Below are 16,513 nucleotides of genomic sequence, written 5' to 3'. Positions count from 1 at the left end.
GATTAAAACTCCCATTAATATTTATCTTTATTCCTTCTCCTGATGGCGGCCTCCAATGTGCACTAATATTTTTAGTGTTCCACTCGGACCCACTTATTACTATCCCCACGGTACATCGATGGAGTTGGGCGTGAGCCCCTCTCCATTTTTCCCTACCTCATATCCTCCTCTCTCCGGGATTTCACACCACCGTCGTCTCCTATCCATTGTTGACCTACAAAGTTTGACGTTACTCGAATTTTTTGCGCTCTCTCTAGCTGCACCTCCTCCACGCCACCCCACGTCACTTTGTGTCGCCCTTGTATTGATTTTGCCAGGTTTCAATGATCCATCATGTGCAACCTCTTCATCCCAACGGAGAACCACCCTAATGCCCTATTGTTCTTCCTCCTTGCACTCTATTTCGAGGTACAAAACATCATCCCTCCCTCTTTGGTGAAGATGTAGATCGGGGTCTTCTCCTTCGATTTTCCAATATCAAGAGCTTTGGGTGGTTGAGGAACCATCCTTTAAACTTGTCAAAATGGTGGTTGGTGAAGATGTAGACCCGGTGGCAGTGCCGGCCAGGGACCACCGGCAGTGCCGGCCTGGGGCAGGAACCATCCTTTAAACTTGTCAAAATTTTATCCATTTTGGGGGATCGATACCGACGGGGATAAACAAATATTATACCTACATCACTTAGCACATAGTTAAAACATCGCTAGTGTTGTCATCAAACATACAAAACCCTGGAGATCATGAAATATCCTTTCAATGTTTAGTTCTAAATTTCCACCTCTCGTAGACTAACGGTTCAACATTTTTTTTACATTTATGCTATCTCATCAATGCTTGAGTTTTAACGTAAATCGTGTCTCTTTTTTTCTTAACTACGCAACACTAAAAGTGTAAATCTCTCTTAAGATTTGTAAGAACTATAACTATCAACCGATGAGAGCATATACCTATTTTTTTATATTTCCGATCCGAGTTCGTCCCGTTCCGATTTGAATCTACACTCCAGTATATCCACATTTGAATCCAAAATTAATATCCGTTCTGATCCGAATCCAAGAGGAAAATATGGTAAAAATTTGATCCGATCCGATCCGTTTACACCCCTAGGTTCTAACCTCAATTTTTTCCGTGACCCCATACACAAAAGTTGATTTTATACATAGGGCAAGAAGTAGCAGAAGTTGTGGCAAGAAATGGAATGCGAGCAGCAAGAAATGGAATGCGAACCATTATGCAAACACACCCCGTTGTTGGATTTCACACTTATGAGTTTTTAAAAGATGAAAAATAAATCATAGACATGGGTTATTTTGTATCTCATGCATCTACAAAAATTCGCCCCAAAGTATGACCACATGTGATCTGTGAAAAAAAAACAAAACTACCAAAGTGAATAACATTTGCCAACTAATCACACATCATTTGTTTTTCTTCTATGCATGCCACCCATTACCATAGTTTTGAATGAAAGTTGGTAGCTTTACAATATACATCATAATCAATGCTCATGATGTCTTACACATTTTTGAGAACTTGAAACACGACATGCAATAGCATTGCAACTAGTTACAAACTTTACCAATACATGATAGTTTCTCTATCTCTTGAGAAAGATGTGGAATTAGGCAGGCTGACAAGTGGGCGCTGCCTAATCAACATTATGGCTCGGGTGCAAGTGGGATTTCACCCAAATCCTACTTCTCGTATAATTTGATTTTTTTGTTTAAATTTTATCTTAAATTTGCATTAGAAAAATCAAATTACACTGCAAGGGTGTTAGGTGGGATCCACTTGATACTTAATCATGACTTGGTGGGGGCTGGTGTAAATGTCTGCATAATAACATTCCAAACAAGTTTGATATAAAAGTCTCCTCCACCATCCAAACAAACTCGATACTAAAAAGAGAAGTTGATATTAAAAAGACTCATCCTAGGGTTGAAGTTTCATAAAATGGTAGTCGAACAAGAGTGGGTGTGGATGTGGTCCTGTTGTAGTGTGTGGGTGGATGTGATCCGGTTTGTATCGATTTTAGTCTGATTTTCTACTAGTTAATTAAGCATTTTTTCTTAATAGATAAGACAAAGCTGCCTTTTTTTTTTAATAAAGCTGCCCATGCAATTGCTAAGCATGGCAGAGATCTGGGTGCGCAGAACCTGTTGTGGCTGGAGGATGCACCAGTGTTTGTATCTGGTTTGGTTGCTGCTATGCACCAGGTTTAGTGGAATATATATTCACGTTTCAAAAAAAAGCTGCCTTTTGTTTCAAAAAAAAGTTTCATAAGGGCATGTGCAATGGTTGATAAGATTGTCTTATCTTAGTCCTGCCATGTAAGCTAGATATAACAATAAAGGGAAATCTATCTACAAGCGCCGCACAAACCGCACTCCCGTGCGACGCGTCACGATGCGTGAAAACTGCATCACGTCCATATAGGAATCGATACCTTTTTCCATCGCGAACGCGAAGCCCCCACCCACACCGCTTAACCCCCGTGAATAACTGCTGTCCACACAATCCCCTTTCTCTCACTGCAGGGAGGTCGAGGAGCTCCACGCCGGGGAGATTGAAAAAGTGGCCCTCTGCTGGCGCGGGAGAGTTTGTCTCCGGCGAGCATCCGCGTCGTGCTCGCGAGGAGGAGAAGACTCTTCTAGCACCGGGGAGGCCTTCACCGGTGAGCATCTCCGGCGTGCTCGCTAGGAGGAGGAGGTCGCCACCGAGCTTGAGAAGCACATGTAGGAGGCTGCCTCCATGCCGCGCTGGAGAGGCGCCAGAGAGGAGGAGGCCGTTGCCGCCGGGGAGATGCAGCAGACCGCTGCCGAGAAGCACGAGGAGGAGGCTTCCATCGCTAGCGGCGGGTCGCCGACGAGCGCGCCCGTCGAGGCTCGTGGAGGGCCGTCGTGGGAAGTACCGCCATGCCTAGAGGCTGATCCCACACCGCCGTGAACCAGTGGGGACAAGCTGGGAGAAGCTTCGTGCGGGAGGTAGAGGCCACGCCGCCATCAAACGCAGCAGCGACGAGAAGCTATGGACGAGCACAGGAGGAAGATATGGTTGTTCATCTTGCTAATTTGGTGCAATTGCCAGTTTCGTTAGGTGTAATTGCTCGATTAATTAGTTTTAGTTGCCATATTAATTGCTGGATTAATTTGGTGCAATTGCCAGTTTTATTACTAATTGCTGGAGCATCAATTACCAGGTTAATTACAAGATTCATTTCGTAATTTCCAAATTAATTATTTGTAGTTGCCATATTACCAATTGCCAGGTTAGTTAGGTCTTAGTTTCCTAATTAAGCACACTTAGCTGCCATGTTTTAAAAATGCTAATCTACTGCATACATATTTTTACGAAGTTATTTATGCATGCCTGAAACTTGCATGCAGCTGTTTGGGGTAGCTCTGCCCTTGGTGTGGTGATGTGGACCGCATGACTAGTCAGCTACACCCACGGAACTACTAGTTTCTATCTCTCTTTTTTATCAACGTGGTGGGTCCGTTGAATCCACCGCATGGATCATAGGCTTGTGCGGCGCCGCTGCGTAGTCTTTCCCAACAATAAAATATGATCTACAATGGATTGTTTTTTAGTCTTATCTTTCGTAACGAAACATCCTAAATTTATGGTGAGAGAGATTGTACCAAGAGATGATCTCTTAGCTAAGAAAAGGCAAAGTCTTTTTTCATCTTTCTCTTTCCTCCACCTCAGTGTTTATTCTACATGGCATTGCTAAAATATCATCATTGTACATGCGCTAACACTCTTCTGAATTTCGTTTGAAATCGAGGAGATCCCAAGTCTAGTCGTGTCCATCAAATCCCCGATCAAACGGCCGTACTGTCCTGTCCCACCAACACGCGTGCACCGCCGTCGGCGCCCCCTGAAAACCCGACCCTGCGGGCTGCGGCGCGAAAATCCCCCAAATAAACCACGCCCGGCGGTAACCGGTGGGCAAGCGCTGAGCGGACCACAGCTTGAGGCGGCTACAAGCGTAGGCGGGCGTCGGAGAAGATGGTTGTTCTCGTGGTAGCGACGGCGTCGGACCCGGCGTCCATCGGCCCCGCCGCGGCGTTCCTGGCCATGCCCGGGTGGTCCCCCGGCCCGCCCATCCCCGTAAGAAAGCTGCCCCGTTTACCCACTACTAATCTAATCGCTTTCCGTTTCAGTTCCATCCGGCTGCATACGCTGTTCCTGGCATTTTGTATGCATCAACTGTTAGATTAACTCTGCTTCGCTGAGTTGGGATGGGAAGTACCGACGAATTGCGGTGCCCGTTAGGGTTATGGTCTTAGGGTCGGCGCCGTGCCTAGTGTTTAGGAATAGATAAATATATCTGTGGTTGTTGATTGTGAAGCCTGAAAGCTACCATCAGTTTCCTCGTGACATCTCTGGTATGCTAGGACCCGAAAGGAGTCCACGGGAGTCGCAGTCCTGGTACCTCTCAGTCCTCCAACTTTGGTATCTGCTGGCAATGCAGCGGCAGCGTTCAAGCAGGGAGTACACAAGCAAACTGTTTATTTGGTGCATTGTTCCAAGATTTTTTTAATCCACAATTATACCCTCGTATATTGCACTCCCCAGTCCTCAGTGGCATACCAAATTATCAGATCATGCAACGGAACAATGTTGCGTTATGTTTCACTCAGTTAAAATCATCTGCAACTTTTATCCTTATTTTCACTTTTCCCTAAGGTGTCTGACAGAGTTGTTTGTGGCATAGTTTCCAACTAACTGTTGCTGATATTTGTCTCTAGGAGGGAATGGAGAGCTTTACGAATGGGAATGTTAGGTTACTGAAGCATGAACGCAGCATTATTGCAGAGGATGATCTTGACCGTAGGTGGCAGGAAGCCACTGGAGAGGTTGTTTCCGAGGTCATATTCCTCAGCAAACACACTGCAGTCTCCAACCGCCCTGCCCTCACTGTCCATCCAATCGGTTGGCTCTGCATTCATCTGTCTACATCTTGTTTAACTCAGTTGTGCAATCAAATGTTTGATATATTCTGTGTAAAATTCTGTTGAACATCTAAAAAAGACACCTTATACCACATAGATGTTCAATATATTCAAAAAGATACTGAACTTATTCCTCTAGCATACAGGCAGTTCATTATGTTCTGTAAGTTCCCTAATTATCAAGTATACTGGTTGTTCTGTTGGTGAGCAACATCCATGTTTATTTAATCACATGTATGTACACATGTTGATTTGCGCAAATTAGTGGTTCCTTCTTATCTCAATCATTGTGTTGATTGATGTTGAACAGGCTTTACTCATTTTTATGAATGTATCTGTGAAGGTGTGCCACATCTGAGGGAGGATGAGACTCCGCCTCAAGGAGGGAGGCCGGGATGGGCAGCATTGACAAACCCTCGAATTGGCCCGTGGCTCCGGTTGTTGCAAAAAGTTGCTGCAGACCAAGGTCTTGTTCCAGAGTTTGAGGTACTTTGCTCTCGTGAGGCCTTTCTCTTTCTGAATCAACTGATTTTAATGCTGACTGCTTTTGAAGATTACACTTGAAGCTACTCACCATGGACCACTTACGAGTACACCCACGATGTTTGTTGAGATAGGTACAAATTTGTATCCATCCTTAGATCCTTACATTTTTTGTGTGTTAGTTTGTTGGATAAACTCTTACAAGCTAATTTTAGCTATCTCATTCACTCTTTCATAGTTTCAGAAACACCTTTACCACTAGGTATTCACCTGTTTCACTTGCTATTGCTAGTTATATTATTTTTGGCTTTTTGCCGGTCATGTGACATCATCCTTACCCCCTATAAACCTGCATGTTTTAACTGGCAGGATACAATTGGTGCAAGTAATGAAATAATTTACAAGAATTTGTGAAACTTGCATGTACATTGCAGACATGTTGTTGTGGATTACTATAATCCTCTTTTGTTGAAACTTTTATTTATTTATTTTACCATATGCCTACCCATTTTTTTACACCCATACTTGTTTAAAGTCATGTTCTTGGCTAACAGACAAATATGAAGGAATATATCCAAACGTGGTCAGCGTAGTATTTTAAGTTTGGTGTATATGAGAATTAGTTAGTTCAAAATTTGCATTGGCAAACAGAACACTGATTTTTTTTTTTGCAGCTACTTTCTGTAACTATATATAAAATAAATTCAGCACATCAGCACAACAAACTGAATCTTAAAATGCGGGGAATTTCCTATGTGCACCTACCTGCAATTATGGCCACCACATTTGGCACACAGGCTAGGCCCGCTAGGGCCAGCGCAGCTAAAGAGCTGGTGCCTGGTGGTTTGGCTATGCCTTGTCCATCAAGCTTGGTATTTAAGAGTTACACATAAATTCATGGGCACGTGCAATTTCCGTGAACTATAACAAGGATATCACAGTATTTCTGTACATTTAGGTGCGAAATACCAGCAATCATTTATCATTATATTTGAACTTTCAAATCTCAAGCATTAAAAAAGAGGAATTATTATCTGAGTTATAATTCTATCATATTATATTAAAAGGCTCACACTCATGCAGCCCGAGCAGCCAAACAACCTGCATCTCTAAAACATCTTGCATGACACATGAATACCAAGGAACCAAATAAATCAACTTCTTCAAAGATGCTGCACTGAAAAAATAGGCTGATTGAGATGCAAGAATACGTTGGGTTCATGTGAACTTCCTGATATAAAATCAGCAGACAACCACTCCTGCATCTGATTCTCATATGAACGGAAAACAAGCAAGTCCTACGAGGCTACTGTCAATGGGTATGTTTTATCAGAATAGCTAATGTGACCATTTTGTATGGCAGGAAGTACAGAAGAATACTGGGGTAGACAAGATGCTGCGCAGGCCATTGCTCTGGTTGAGTATCTTTCTCCCTCCCTCCCTCTCATGTACTTTGTTAATTTTCTGGATTTGCAATAGAACCTGAAGGATTTTATTGTTTCAAGCATCACATGGCATGCGCCCTCCTCCACCCCTGTAAAGTGTCATATGTATATGGAGGTTGACTGATGAAGCAAACTTTTGACACTTATTGTGGTCCATTTTTCATATTCAAATGCTGCTTTTACGCTTCACTTAAAATACAAGCTTTCTATTAAGTGTCAAACTTTCTTCCATCTTAAATTGTGTCTAAAACAATGTGGAGCAATACCAATTACCCAATGTGTGGAGATTCTTTTAACTTTCACCACAATTCATAATTTGCTAGAAGCAGGTAAACATAACTTGCAAAAATTTACTCGTGTCACTGGTTAATGTAATCACAGGCTCATAAATATAATGCAACCTACATTCCGAATTGTTTGTTTGGAAAATAAATAGAAGGCATGAAACAGAGTTCCCCAATGATTGCAGGTTTTATGGAAAGGTCTTGGTCTGGAGGATGGAAATGCTGTTGGAACTTGGCTGGGGTATGTTGACATATTCATTCTCTTTATGGAGTAACAGTGGAGGTGGTTGTGTGGTTGGAGTCCTCGCTGTAATTTATTTTTGTTTTATGGGGGTGAGTGGCGAGGTGATTTAAAAATTCTAATGGGAACTGTAAATCACTCCTAAGACCAGGATGGGCAAAATTCGATAACTCGAATTGAAAAACATGTGAATAAATTGTTAGATCATCTGCAATGGTGTATGAATAAAAATAAAAATTGGGACCTGGCAGATCCCATACGTCTTACATCACTAAATATAAGTTGTCCTTGAATGCATACAATCAAAACACTTAATTTTGACCATCAGTATGTAAACCTGTTACTCCTAGACCTAGGCAGAGCAGGACGAAGATGGATCAGTGTTGTGGTAAACAGGGAGTTATTTTACATTCGTTGTATTATGGTGTGCAAATTGAAATTATAAGCCATAAGCATCGGTCCTTTTAGCAATATGTGCCACAGTTCAGTTGACCGTAGTCTGAAACCTATATCATCCTGCATGGACATACTTAAGTTCTCTTATTCTCTTGCATACCAGGGCTGTATCTTATCACTGTCATATTTTCTTTGTTTGGTGTTTGAAATGGCAACCTTTATTTTTATTTAATTATTCATCCATTGCTTTCTGTCTTTATTCTTAAGGCTCCAAACATCATTTCTGGTTATGCAGGAATGGTGAAAAGGTTCTACTAGGTATCGGTGGTGGTCACTATGCCCCTCGTCATATGGATATTGTCGTGTAAGCGCCGATGCAAAGTTATTCTTACAGGCAGTTTCTAACGATGCATTTCTCCCCTGGAATTCTTTGGACTTATAAGGTTTTTTTTATTATGATGAATTGATGATTCAGTAAAGTGTATGAACTAAGTCAACTCTCACTCTGTCACAGATTTTTTTTCCGTGCCCGTGTAGTGTAGTTATGTTCCTCACTACCTCCAGACACTGGTATTGATCATGAATCATGATGATATTACCCGAGGGAACTTCCGTTTGATTCACCTTAGATCAGATTCTGCTCGTCTTTGATATAATAAATGCATTTTTATTCCTTCCTTATAACCTGAACATTCTAGAGAGATGAAAGGGAGGAGAGGTAATACATGTGGTTCCACCTGTAGTCTATGCAACCCTATTCCTGTGACTAGTGTTTCCTAGCTGGAGTATTTGTTCTCAGTTTATGTATACTTCTTTACTAAGGTGCACACTGGTAGAGAAGGGAGCATTTTACTCCTGCTTGAAGAATAGTAGTAGTCTGATAGTATTTTACATCCTCATTATTTCAGCAAAGATGGTGTATGGGTGGGTCATCTCCTGTCTGGTTACTCTTTGCCAATGGAGGTGCCACCCCAGGGAAGTGCAAAGAGTTCTGGTGATGTTGGTGGGATGTGGAAGCATTCCATCAAAGTCTCATATGAAGCCACGAAGGCAGGATTTCCTGGTGGTGAAGTAATAGCACATCTTGATCAGAAGTAAGTACCATAACCAATTTCTTCCGGGGCACCTAATCTTCTAAAAAGAGGCTACATCACTGCATTTCTCAGCTAGTGTTAGCTATTATAATTTTGGCTGCAAAACAGCATAGTAATTTGGCAGTCCACATGGTAGGAGCTTGGGTCCTGCCGTGTCTAGGGCGCAGATTGTAGGGGAAGGAGGGAGGCTGTCGCGGCCGGGGAAGAGATCGGCGGCGGCAGGGAGCCGTGGCGGCGGCCAAGGGCGGCGCGGCGGCTAGGGTTTGGAGAAGACCGACTCCTTTGGGAGTCGGCAATAATATTCTGATTATTGCTTGCCTGTTCACGTACGGATTACATCTAGTATTTATGAGGTGAAACTAATCAAACTAAATGGGCTAAGCCCCTAATTGGGCCCATGATTGGGCCCCCTCCTGGAATAAGTCAGGCCGGTCATAACATCTCTCCCCGCCTGCGCAAACAGCTCGTCCTCGAGCTGGTAGTCTGGATAGTGGAGGGAGAAGTCATCGCGCTGCTCCCACGTGGCCTCCTCCTCTGGCAGTCCCTCCCACTGAACCAGCAAGTACCAAACACCGCGACGTAGCTGAGCCCGTAACACCTTTGCAGGACTCGGAAGAAGACGGCCATCCGCAGTAGGAGGAAGTGCTGGTGGCGTAGCAGGAGGATCTCCGCGGTAAGGCTTCAACAGCCCCACATGGAAGACATCGTGGATGCGGGACCCGGCCGGAAGCTGAAGACGATACGCGAGCGTCCCCACGCGTTCCAAGATGACGAAGGGCCCAGCGTAGCGGGGGCCCAGCTTGCGCTTCGCGCGCGGGTCCAAGGACTGAGTAGAACGATGCAGGAGACGCAGCCACACCCAATCACCGACCGCATACTCCACCTCGCGATGATGTCCATCGTAGTAGTGCTTGGCCAACTGCTCGGGCCCGCACGAGGCGTTGCCGCACCTCGGCCAAAACCTCATCGCGGGTGCGGATGAGCTCGCCCGCTATCTCCGTCCGGGCTGTCGCCAAATCCACCGGTAGAATGGGCGGCGCTGGACGGCCGTAGACCACCTCGAATGGCGTGGCGCGCAGGGCTGAGTGGTAGGAGGTGTTGTAGCAGTACTCCGCCCAGGACAGCCAATCCACCCATGCTCGCGGACGGTCCCCGGTGACACAGCGCAGGTACATGGCGATGACCTTGTTGACCACCTCTGACTGGCCGTCTGTCTGAGGGTGGAAGGCGGTGCTAAACCGAAGTTTCACCCTCGCCCGGCCCGAAAGAGGTCGCGCCACACATGCCCGTGAATACCGGGTCACGATCAGCGACAATCGACGGCCGGAAATCCGTGGAGGCGGACGATGCCGTCGAAGAAGGCACGAGCCACGGACGCCGCGATGTATGGGTGACCAAGCGCGATGAAGTGGGCATACTTGGAGAAGCGGTCAACCACCGTGAGAATCACCGACTTGCCGCCCACCTTGGGGAGGCCCTCAATGAAGTCCATGGAAATATCGGACCAAACACAGGAAGGCACCTCCAGGTGGCTGCAACATCCCGGCCGGCCGCGGGTCTCGGTCTTGTTGCGCCGACACGTCACACAAGAACGCACCCAATCTCGGACCAAGGTACGATCACCGGGGATATAAAAGTCGGCGCGGAGACGATGGAGGGTCTTCCGAATGCCCTCGTGGCTGCTGAGAATGGGCCATCAACGGCACTCGATGGCGGAGGTCATCATGGTCGGGCACGAATATGCGGCGCCCATGCACAAGCAGGCCATCTGCCACGCGCCATGGCGCGGCCAACTCGCCCGTCCCCAACTGCTGCCGCAGGAGCTGGGCGTCGGGCGCCACCTCAGTTGCCCGGCGAATGGCGTCGAAGAGGGCGAATGAGGGTTCCGAGCGGAGGCACATCACCGCCCCTTCGGAAACGCCGTCCCCCTCATCCTGGTCCACATCGCGCCGGGACAGGGCATCCGCCACCGTGTTGAGGCGGCCAGGCCTGTACTCGACGGTGAAGTCGAAGCCGAAGAGCTTGCTGATCCACTGATGTTGCGGCACCGTCGATAGCCGCTGGTCCAATAGGAACTTGAGGCTGTAATGATCCGTGCGAATCCGGAACGACCGCCCCCAAAGATATGGACGCCGGTGGCGCATGCACCTGCACCAAACCGATGAGCTCCTGCTCGTAAGCGGCGAGCTTGAGATGGCGCGCGGCGAAGGGGCGGCTGAAATAGGCGAGGGGCCCATCGCCCTGGTGTAGCACAGCGCCGAACCCCACCCCGGAGGCGTCGCAGTCCAGGACGAAGGGGCGGGTGAAGTCCGGCATCTGCAGAACGGGACCCGTCGTGAGAGCCCCCTTTAGGGCCTCGAATGCCGCAGTAGCCTCGTCGTCCCAAGCAAAACCGTCGCGACGCAGCAGGCGCGTGAGCGGTGCCGCGATGAGGCCGTAGTCCCGGATAAACTTCCGGTAGTAGCCGGCGAGGCCCAGAAAGCCGCGCAAGGCGCGCGGCGAGTGCGGTACCGGCCGAGCCGCGACGGCGGCCACCTTGTCCGCATCCATGGCCACCCCCTCGGCGGAGATGACGTGACCGAGGTAGGCGACCGATGACGTCCCGAACGAGCACTTCGAGCGCTTAAGGTGAAGATGGTGCGCTCGAAGCTCGTTGAACACGATGGCGATATGCTGCAGGTGCTCCGCCCAAGAGGTGCTTGTAGATGAGGATGTCATCAAAAAAAACAAGCACAAACCGGCGTAGGTAGGGGCGAAGGACATCGTTCATGAGAGCACGGAACGTTGCGGGGCGTTGGTGAGGCCGAAAGGCATCACCAAGAACTCGAAGTGGCCGTGGTGAGTCCGGAACGCCGTCTTGGCGATATCCTCCGGGTGCATGCGCACCTGATGGTAGCCTGACCGCAAGTCGAGCTTGGTGAAGAAGCGCGCCCCGTGGAGCTCGTCAAAGAGCTCGTCCACCACCGGAATTGGGAACTTATCCTTCAGCGTCAGCGCGTTGAGGGCGCGGTAGTCGATGCGAGAGCGCCACGTACCGTCCGACTTGCGGACGAGAAGGACCGGCGCTGAGAATGGTGACGTGGAGATCCGAATGATACCAGCGGCTAGCATGAGTGCGCACTGCCGCTCCAACTCGTCCTTCTGCAGCTGAGGGTAGCGATAGGGCCGCACCGCGACCGGCGCCGTGTCCGGGAGGAGGTGGATACGATGATCGTACACCCGGACCGGCGGTAGCCCCTGCGGCTCGTCGAAGAGGTCGCCATGCTGCTGCAGGAGGTGTGTCAGGAGGGGATGCTCGGCCTCGGCGTCGGTCGTGGCGAGCCGAAGGCTGCGGGGCCGGAGCGGTGCCCCCAATACCCTCCCACCGGACGCGGCGGCCACCGGCGCCGAAGGTCATCGTGAGGGTGTCGAAGTCCCATAGGATGGGGCCGAGGGTCCGGAGGAAGTCGACGCCGAGGATGAAGTCGAAGCAGCCCAAGTCGATGCCGGCGCATGTGATGGTGAAGTGCTCGTCGCCGATGGTGAGAGGCACGTGCTTGCGCCGAGCCATGGCACTGCGGGCGGTCACCGTTAGCCACGCGTGACGCGGAGATGAGCACCGCCCGATGGTCGGAGGGCTAAGCGGCGCATGGTAGTCGCCGGCGGGAAGTTATGCGTGGAGCACTGTGTCCAAGAGAGCCACCGAGGTTCTCGCCGCGGATTGTCTACCGGCAGGAGCATAGTGCGCTCGTGGCGGATACCCGCCGGGCGTGGGGGCGAGACCACGAAGGCGGTGGCGAGGCGCGGTCGTGGTGGCGAGGCTCGGGCTGCGCCGGTGGCTCGGCGAGTGTGTCTGCCTCGAAGTCGTCGACCGTCTCCAAGTAGAAGAGGCGGGGGCAGATGTGGCCGGGTGCATAGGGCTCGTCGCAGTTAAAGCACAGGCCGAGGCGGCGGCGCTCGAGCTGCTCAGCCGGGGTGAGCCTCCTGAACGTCCGTGTCGCGCCCGGGGCAGGGGCCGGTGGCGCGGTCGGGTTCGGCCGGTCTGGCCGTGCGGCCGGTGGCGGTGGTCGAGCGGCCGGGCGGCCTCCGCGGCTCGGTGGGCCGGGCGGCATTGCTCGGGCGCGACGCTCGTAGGCGCGGGCGTAGTGCATCGCCGTCGCGGAGGTCCCGGGGAGCTCGAAGCTCCACGTCCACCCGGATATGGTCCGGCAGTCCACCGATGAAGAGCTCCGCACGTTGCTGGCCCGTCACGCCCGGGCGTGGCAAGCGAGAGCACGGAGCGCTCCGCGAAGTCCTGGACCGTGGTCGTGAAGGGCGATCGCCCAAGCTCCGCCAACCGGCTCCCGCGAGTTGGCGGCCCAAAGCGGAGAAGACGAGCTCCCGGAAGCGGTCCCATGGGGGCATGCCGCCCTCGTCCTGCTCGAGGGAATAGTACCACGTCCGTGCGGCGCCCGGAGGTGGTAAGAGGCCAGCCAAGTGCGGTCGGAGGCAAGGGTGCGCCGGTCCCCGGAAGAAGCCGCTCGCACCTGGGTTGAGCCGGTTGAGGGGGTCCTCCGAGCCGTCGAAGGTGGCGAAGTCGAGCTTGGCGAAGCGGGGCGGTGTTGGTGCAGCGACGCCCTGGACGTATGGCGCGACGCGGCCGGCGGAGGGTTCCGCGTGTCCTGCGGCTGCGGCGTCCGGGAGTGTGGGCCTCGGCGGATCCCCGGCCACGGAGTAGACCGGCGAGGGTGATGGCGACGCGTTGATCCACGCCGGTAGCGGTGATGGCGACGGGGGAAAACGCACCTGCTGGATAGGTACGCCGCTCGTGGAGGTGGGGGCCGACCCGGTGGTTATGGGCGGCGGCCACGCCGGCCAGGGCAGGGCCGGTGGCGGGGGCGGCGGCATCGTCGCGCCGGGGAGCGCGGGCAGCCAGGGTGCGGACGCCGCGGTGGTGGCGGCGGGCGGCTGCATCGGCGCTGGCGGCCCCTGGGAGCTGATCAGGTACAGCCGGATCCCCTGGACGGCGGTGACGAGGTCGTTGATGACCCCGCTCATCTGCTCAGGAGTGTAGACGACGGGGGTCGATGGCGGGGCGGACGGCGACGTGATGGCGGCGACGGAGGTGGTGGCGGTCGTGGAAGCGGGCAGCGAGCCGGCCGGCGAAGTAGATGCTGGCGGTGGCGACGACATGATCGAACAAGAGCTATCTGATACCAAGTTGGTAGGAGCTTGGGTCCTGCCGTGTCTAGGGCGCAGATTGTAGGGGAAGGAGGGAGGCTGTCGCGGCCGGGGAAGAGATCGGCGGCGGCAGGGAGCCGTGGCGGCGGCCAAGGGCGGCGCGGCGGCTAGGGTTTGGAGAAGACCGACTCCTTTGGGAGTCGGCAATAATATTCTGATTATTGCTTGCCTGTTCACGTACGGATTACATCTAGTATTTATGAGGTGAAACTAATCAAACTAAATGGGCTAAGCCCCTAATTGGGCCCATGATTGGGCCCCCTCCTGGAATAAGTCAGGCCGGTCATAACACCACATATCAAAGATTATATAAACTGTAATACTTCCTCAGTTCACTAATGTAAGACCTTTTGGCAACCTAATTTAGATTGCTAAAAGGTCTTACATTAGTGAACGGAGGGAGTAGTAGTTTCATGAATTGGCTTCATTAGTAATTTAACACCAACCAACCCACCTTATAGTGGAACTTAAAATCCTGTCGGCAATACTGAATGATAAATGCTGCTGTTTCAGTAAAGGAAAAAAAAAACTTGTTTCTGTTCCCAAACACCAAAGTCACAAATAATCTTTCTTGCAGATAGGTCATATTGGAATCCTTTTGACTTTTCAATGTGGCTCAATGTTGTTCATGTACACTGTTTTCATGCCATTAAATTTCTTCAGAAGAACGTTCAAAACTTGTTTTGGTATTAGTCATTATACATGCATATCATTTGGTACTCCCTCCGTCCCAAAATGTAAGGCGTCTAAGGATTGGTCAAAAGTCAACATTTAAAAGTTTAACTAAGTTTATACATAAAGATATGAACATTTACAATACTAAATCAATATCAATAGATTCACCAGAAAGTATATTTTCTTAATATGTCCATTTGATATTGTATACGTAAATATTTTTTCCTAAATATTTGACCAAAGTTAGTAAGATTTGACTGTCGACCAATCCTTAGGCGCCTTACATTTTGGGATGGAGGGAGTACATCGCTAGACAGACCCTATACATAATTCAAATCAATAACTAGTTCAAGCACCATATAAGCTTTCCTTAATGTTGTATAGGTTCTATTGGTTCACGCTAGTCTTTACTCTGTATTATTTCGCAAGAGAATCTGGAGATCCATTTCCATCACTCATTGTTTCTTCCTGCTAATTCTTGGCAGTGATAGTTGTAAAGCACATTTTCATTCCCACTGTTCTCTTCTGCTGGACAGTACATTTATCTTAGGTTCAACATTAGCAGCTGACATTTTGCTGCAACTATTTATTTACTTGTGCCCATGACTTCACATTTTTCTTACGTTTTTCTCCATAATCGCATAACTTTCACTGGGAGCTCGTGTTCTTAACTTGTTCTTAGATAGCTTTAAAGCAATGAAAATTGTACTTCAAAGTTCATTTATGACTTTCTGCATCATGACTTACTGCAAGCCTATGTACTAGTAGGGTTCATTTGGCTGGCAATGAACATTTGCTACGTTGGTCATGAAAATTTCTATCTGTTTTATTTAACATCCATATCTTTTGGTGCTTGCTTTGCAGGAGCTTCAAGGGCTGGCAAAAGAATGCTATCACAAGCTATTTGCAGGAGCAAAATATTAAAATAGGAAAACCTAATGATTTCCTCTAATATGCTGCAGCAGTTCTCTAGACAAAATATCATTGGGCATCATGATATGGTCTCGCATTTGCTAGCATTGAAATCACTTCAGTTCTAGGATCTGGCACATACAAACTGAGTAAATATAGAGCACTGTATTTTAACAATCCTATTTCAGATGTGGTCCAAGTGCAAGAGCCACGATTTTGATGAATTGCTGTTTGTTCTAAATTTGTTTTTTTTTCTTTTTCTTCCTGGAGTGTGCTAACCAACCGTTATATCCATTCTTTGTGTTGCTGTCTTCTTATATGCAGTATTCATTGCTACCCTTTGTAAGCTTGTCGAGTGAGACACCGGACACGCCTATCATTGCGTCAGCACTTTGCATCCCCGCCGTCAAATCGTGAGTTGTCTTCAGGGCAGAGATTCGCATAGTTCTAGCCAGGGATGCTATCTTTGTTGCCACGGTGCCAAATAGCGTCACTGCCTTGGGCCAGTAGCCTCTCTCTCTTTGATGCCATGTAGTCTGGTCTATGACTAAGATCTGCCATTATTTTTTCAATTGCTTGGCATACGAGAACTGCGCAAATAATTAGTAAGAGAGAATATGTCAATCCAAAAGAAAAAGGTCAAGGGCAAAGGTTGATCTTGCTTGTAAATGACACGTCTGTCTGCAGCACCGTTGACGCGTGCGCATGAAAAGTGAGAAGGCAAGAACTATGGTTACGGAAGTTGACAGGCCATGATCAAGGGCTTTGGCTATCATTATCCGTATTTTATTTCTGTTGTCTAAATAATGGTTGACACTGGTACAGT

The 16,513-nt window shown here is 49.1% G+C and overlaps 1 protein-coding gene across 1 annotated transcript; it reads left to right on the top strand.

The window, feature by feature from the left end:
- Positions 1–3,996: 3,996 nt before the first annotated feature.
- LOC124654515 (D-aminoacyl-tRNA deacylase-like) lies at positions 3,997–15,911 on the top strand. Its single transcript, XM_047193517.1, has 9 exons — positions 3,997–4,113; positions 4,755–4,938; positions 5,302–5,444; positions 5,512–5,575; positions 6,805–6,857; positions 7,356–7,411; positions 8,103–8,171; positions 8,716–8,901; positions 15,640–15,911. The coding sequence occupies exons 1-9, from the start codon at positions 4,012–4,014 to the stop codon at positions 15,725–15,727; spliced, it is 945 nt and encodes a 314-aa protein (XP_047049473.1). The 5' UTR covers positions 3,997–4,011; the 3' UTR covers positions 15,728–15,911.
- The last annotated feature ends 602 nt before the right edge of the window (positions 15,912–16,513 follow it).

This window comes from Lolium rigidum, chromosome 5 (assembly GCF_022539505.1).
Source record: "Lolium rigidum isolate FL_2022 chromosome 5, APGP_CSIRO_Lrig_0.1, whole genome shotgun sequence".
In the NCBI taxonomy this organism is placed as follows: Eukaryota; Viridiplantae; Streptophyta; class Magnoliopsida; order Poales; family Poaceae; genus Lolium; species Lolium rigidum.
Note: the sequence above shows the minus strand (reverse complement) of the source record. Positions and strands in the feature narration are given on the sequence as shown.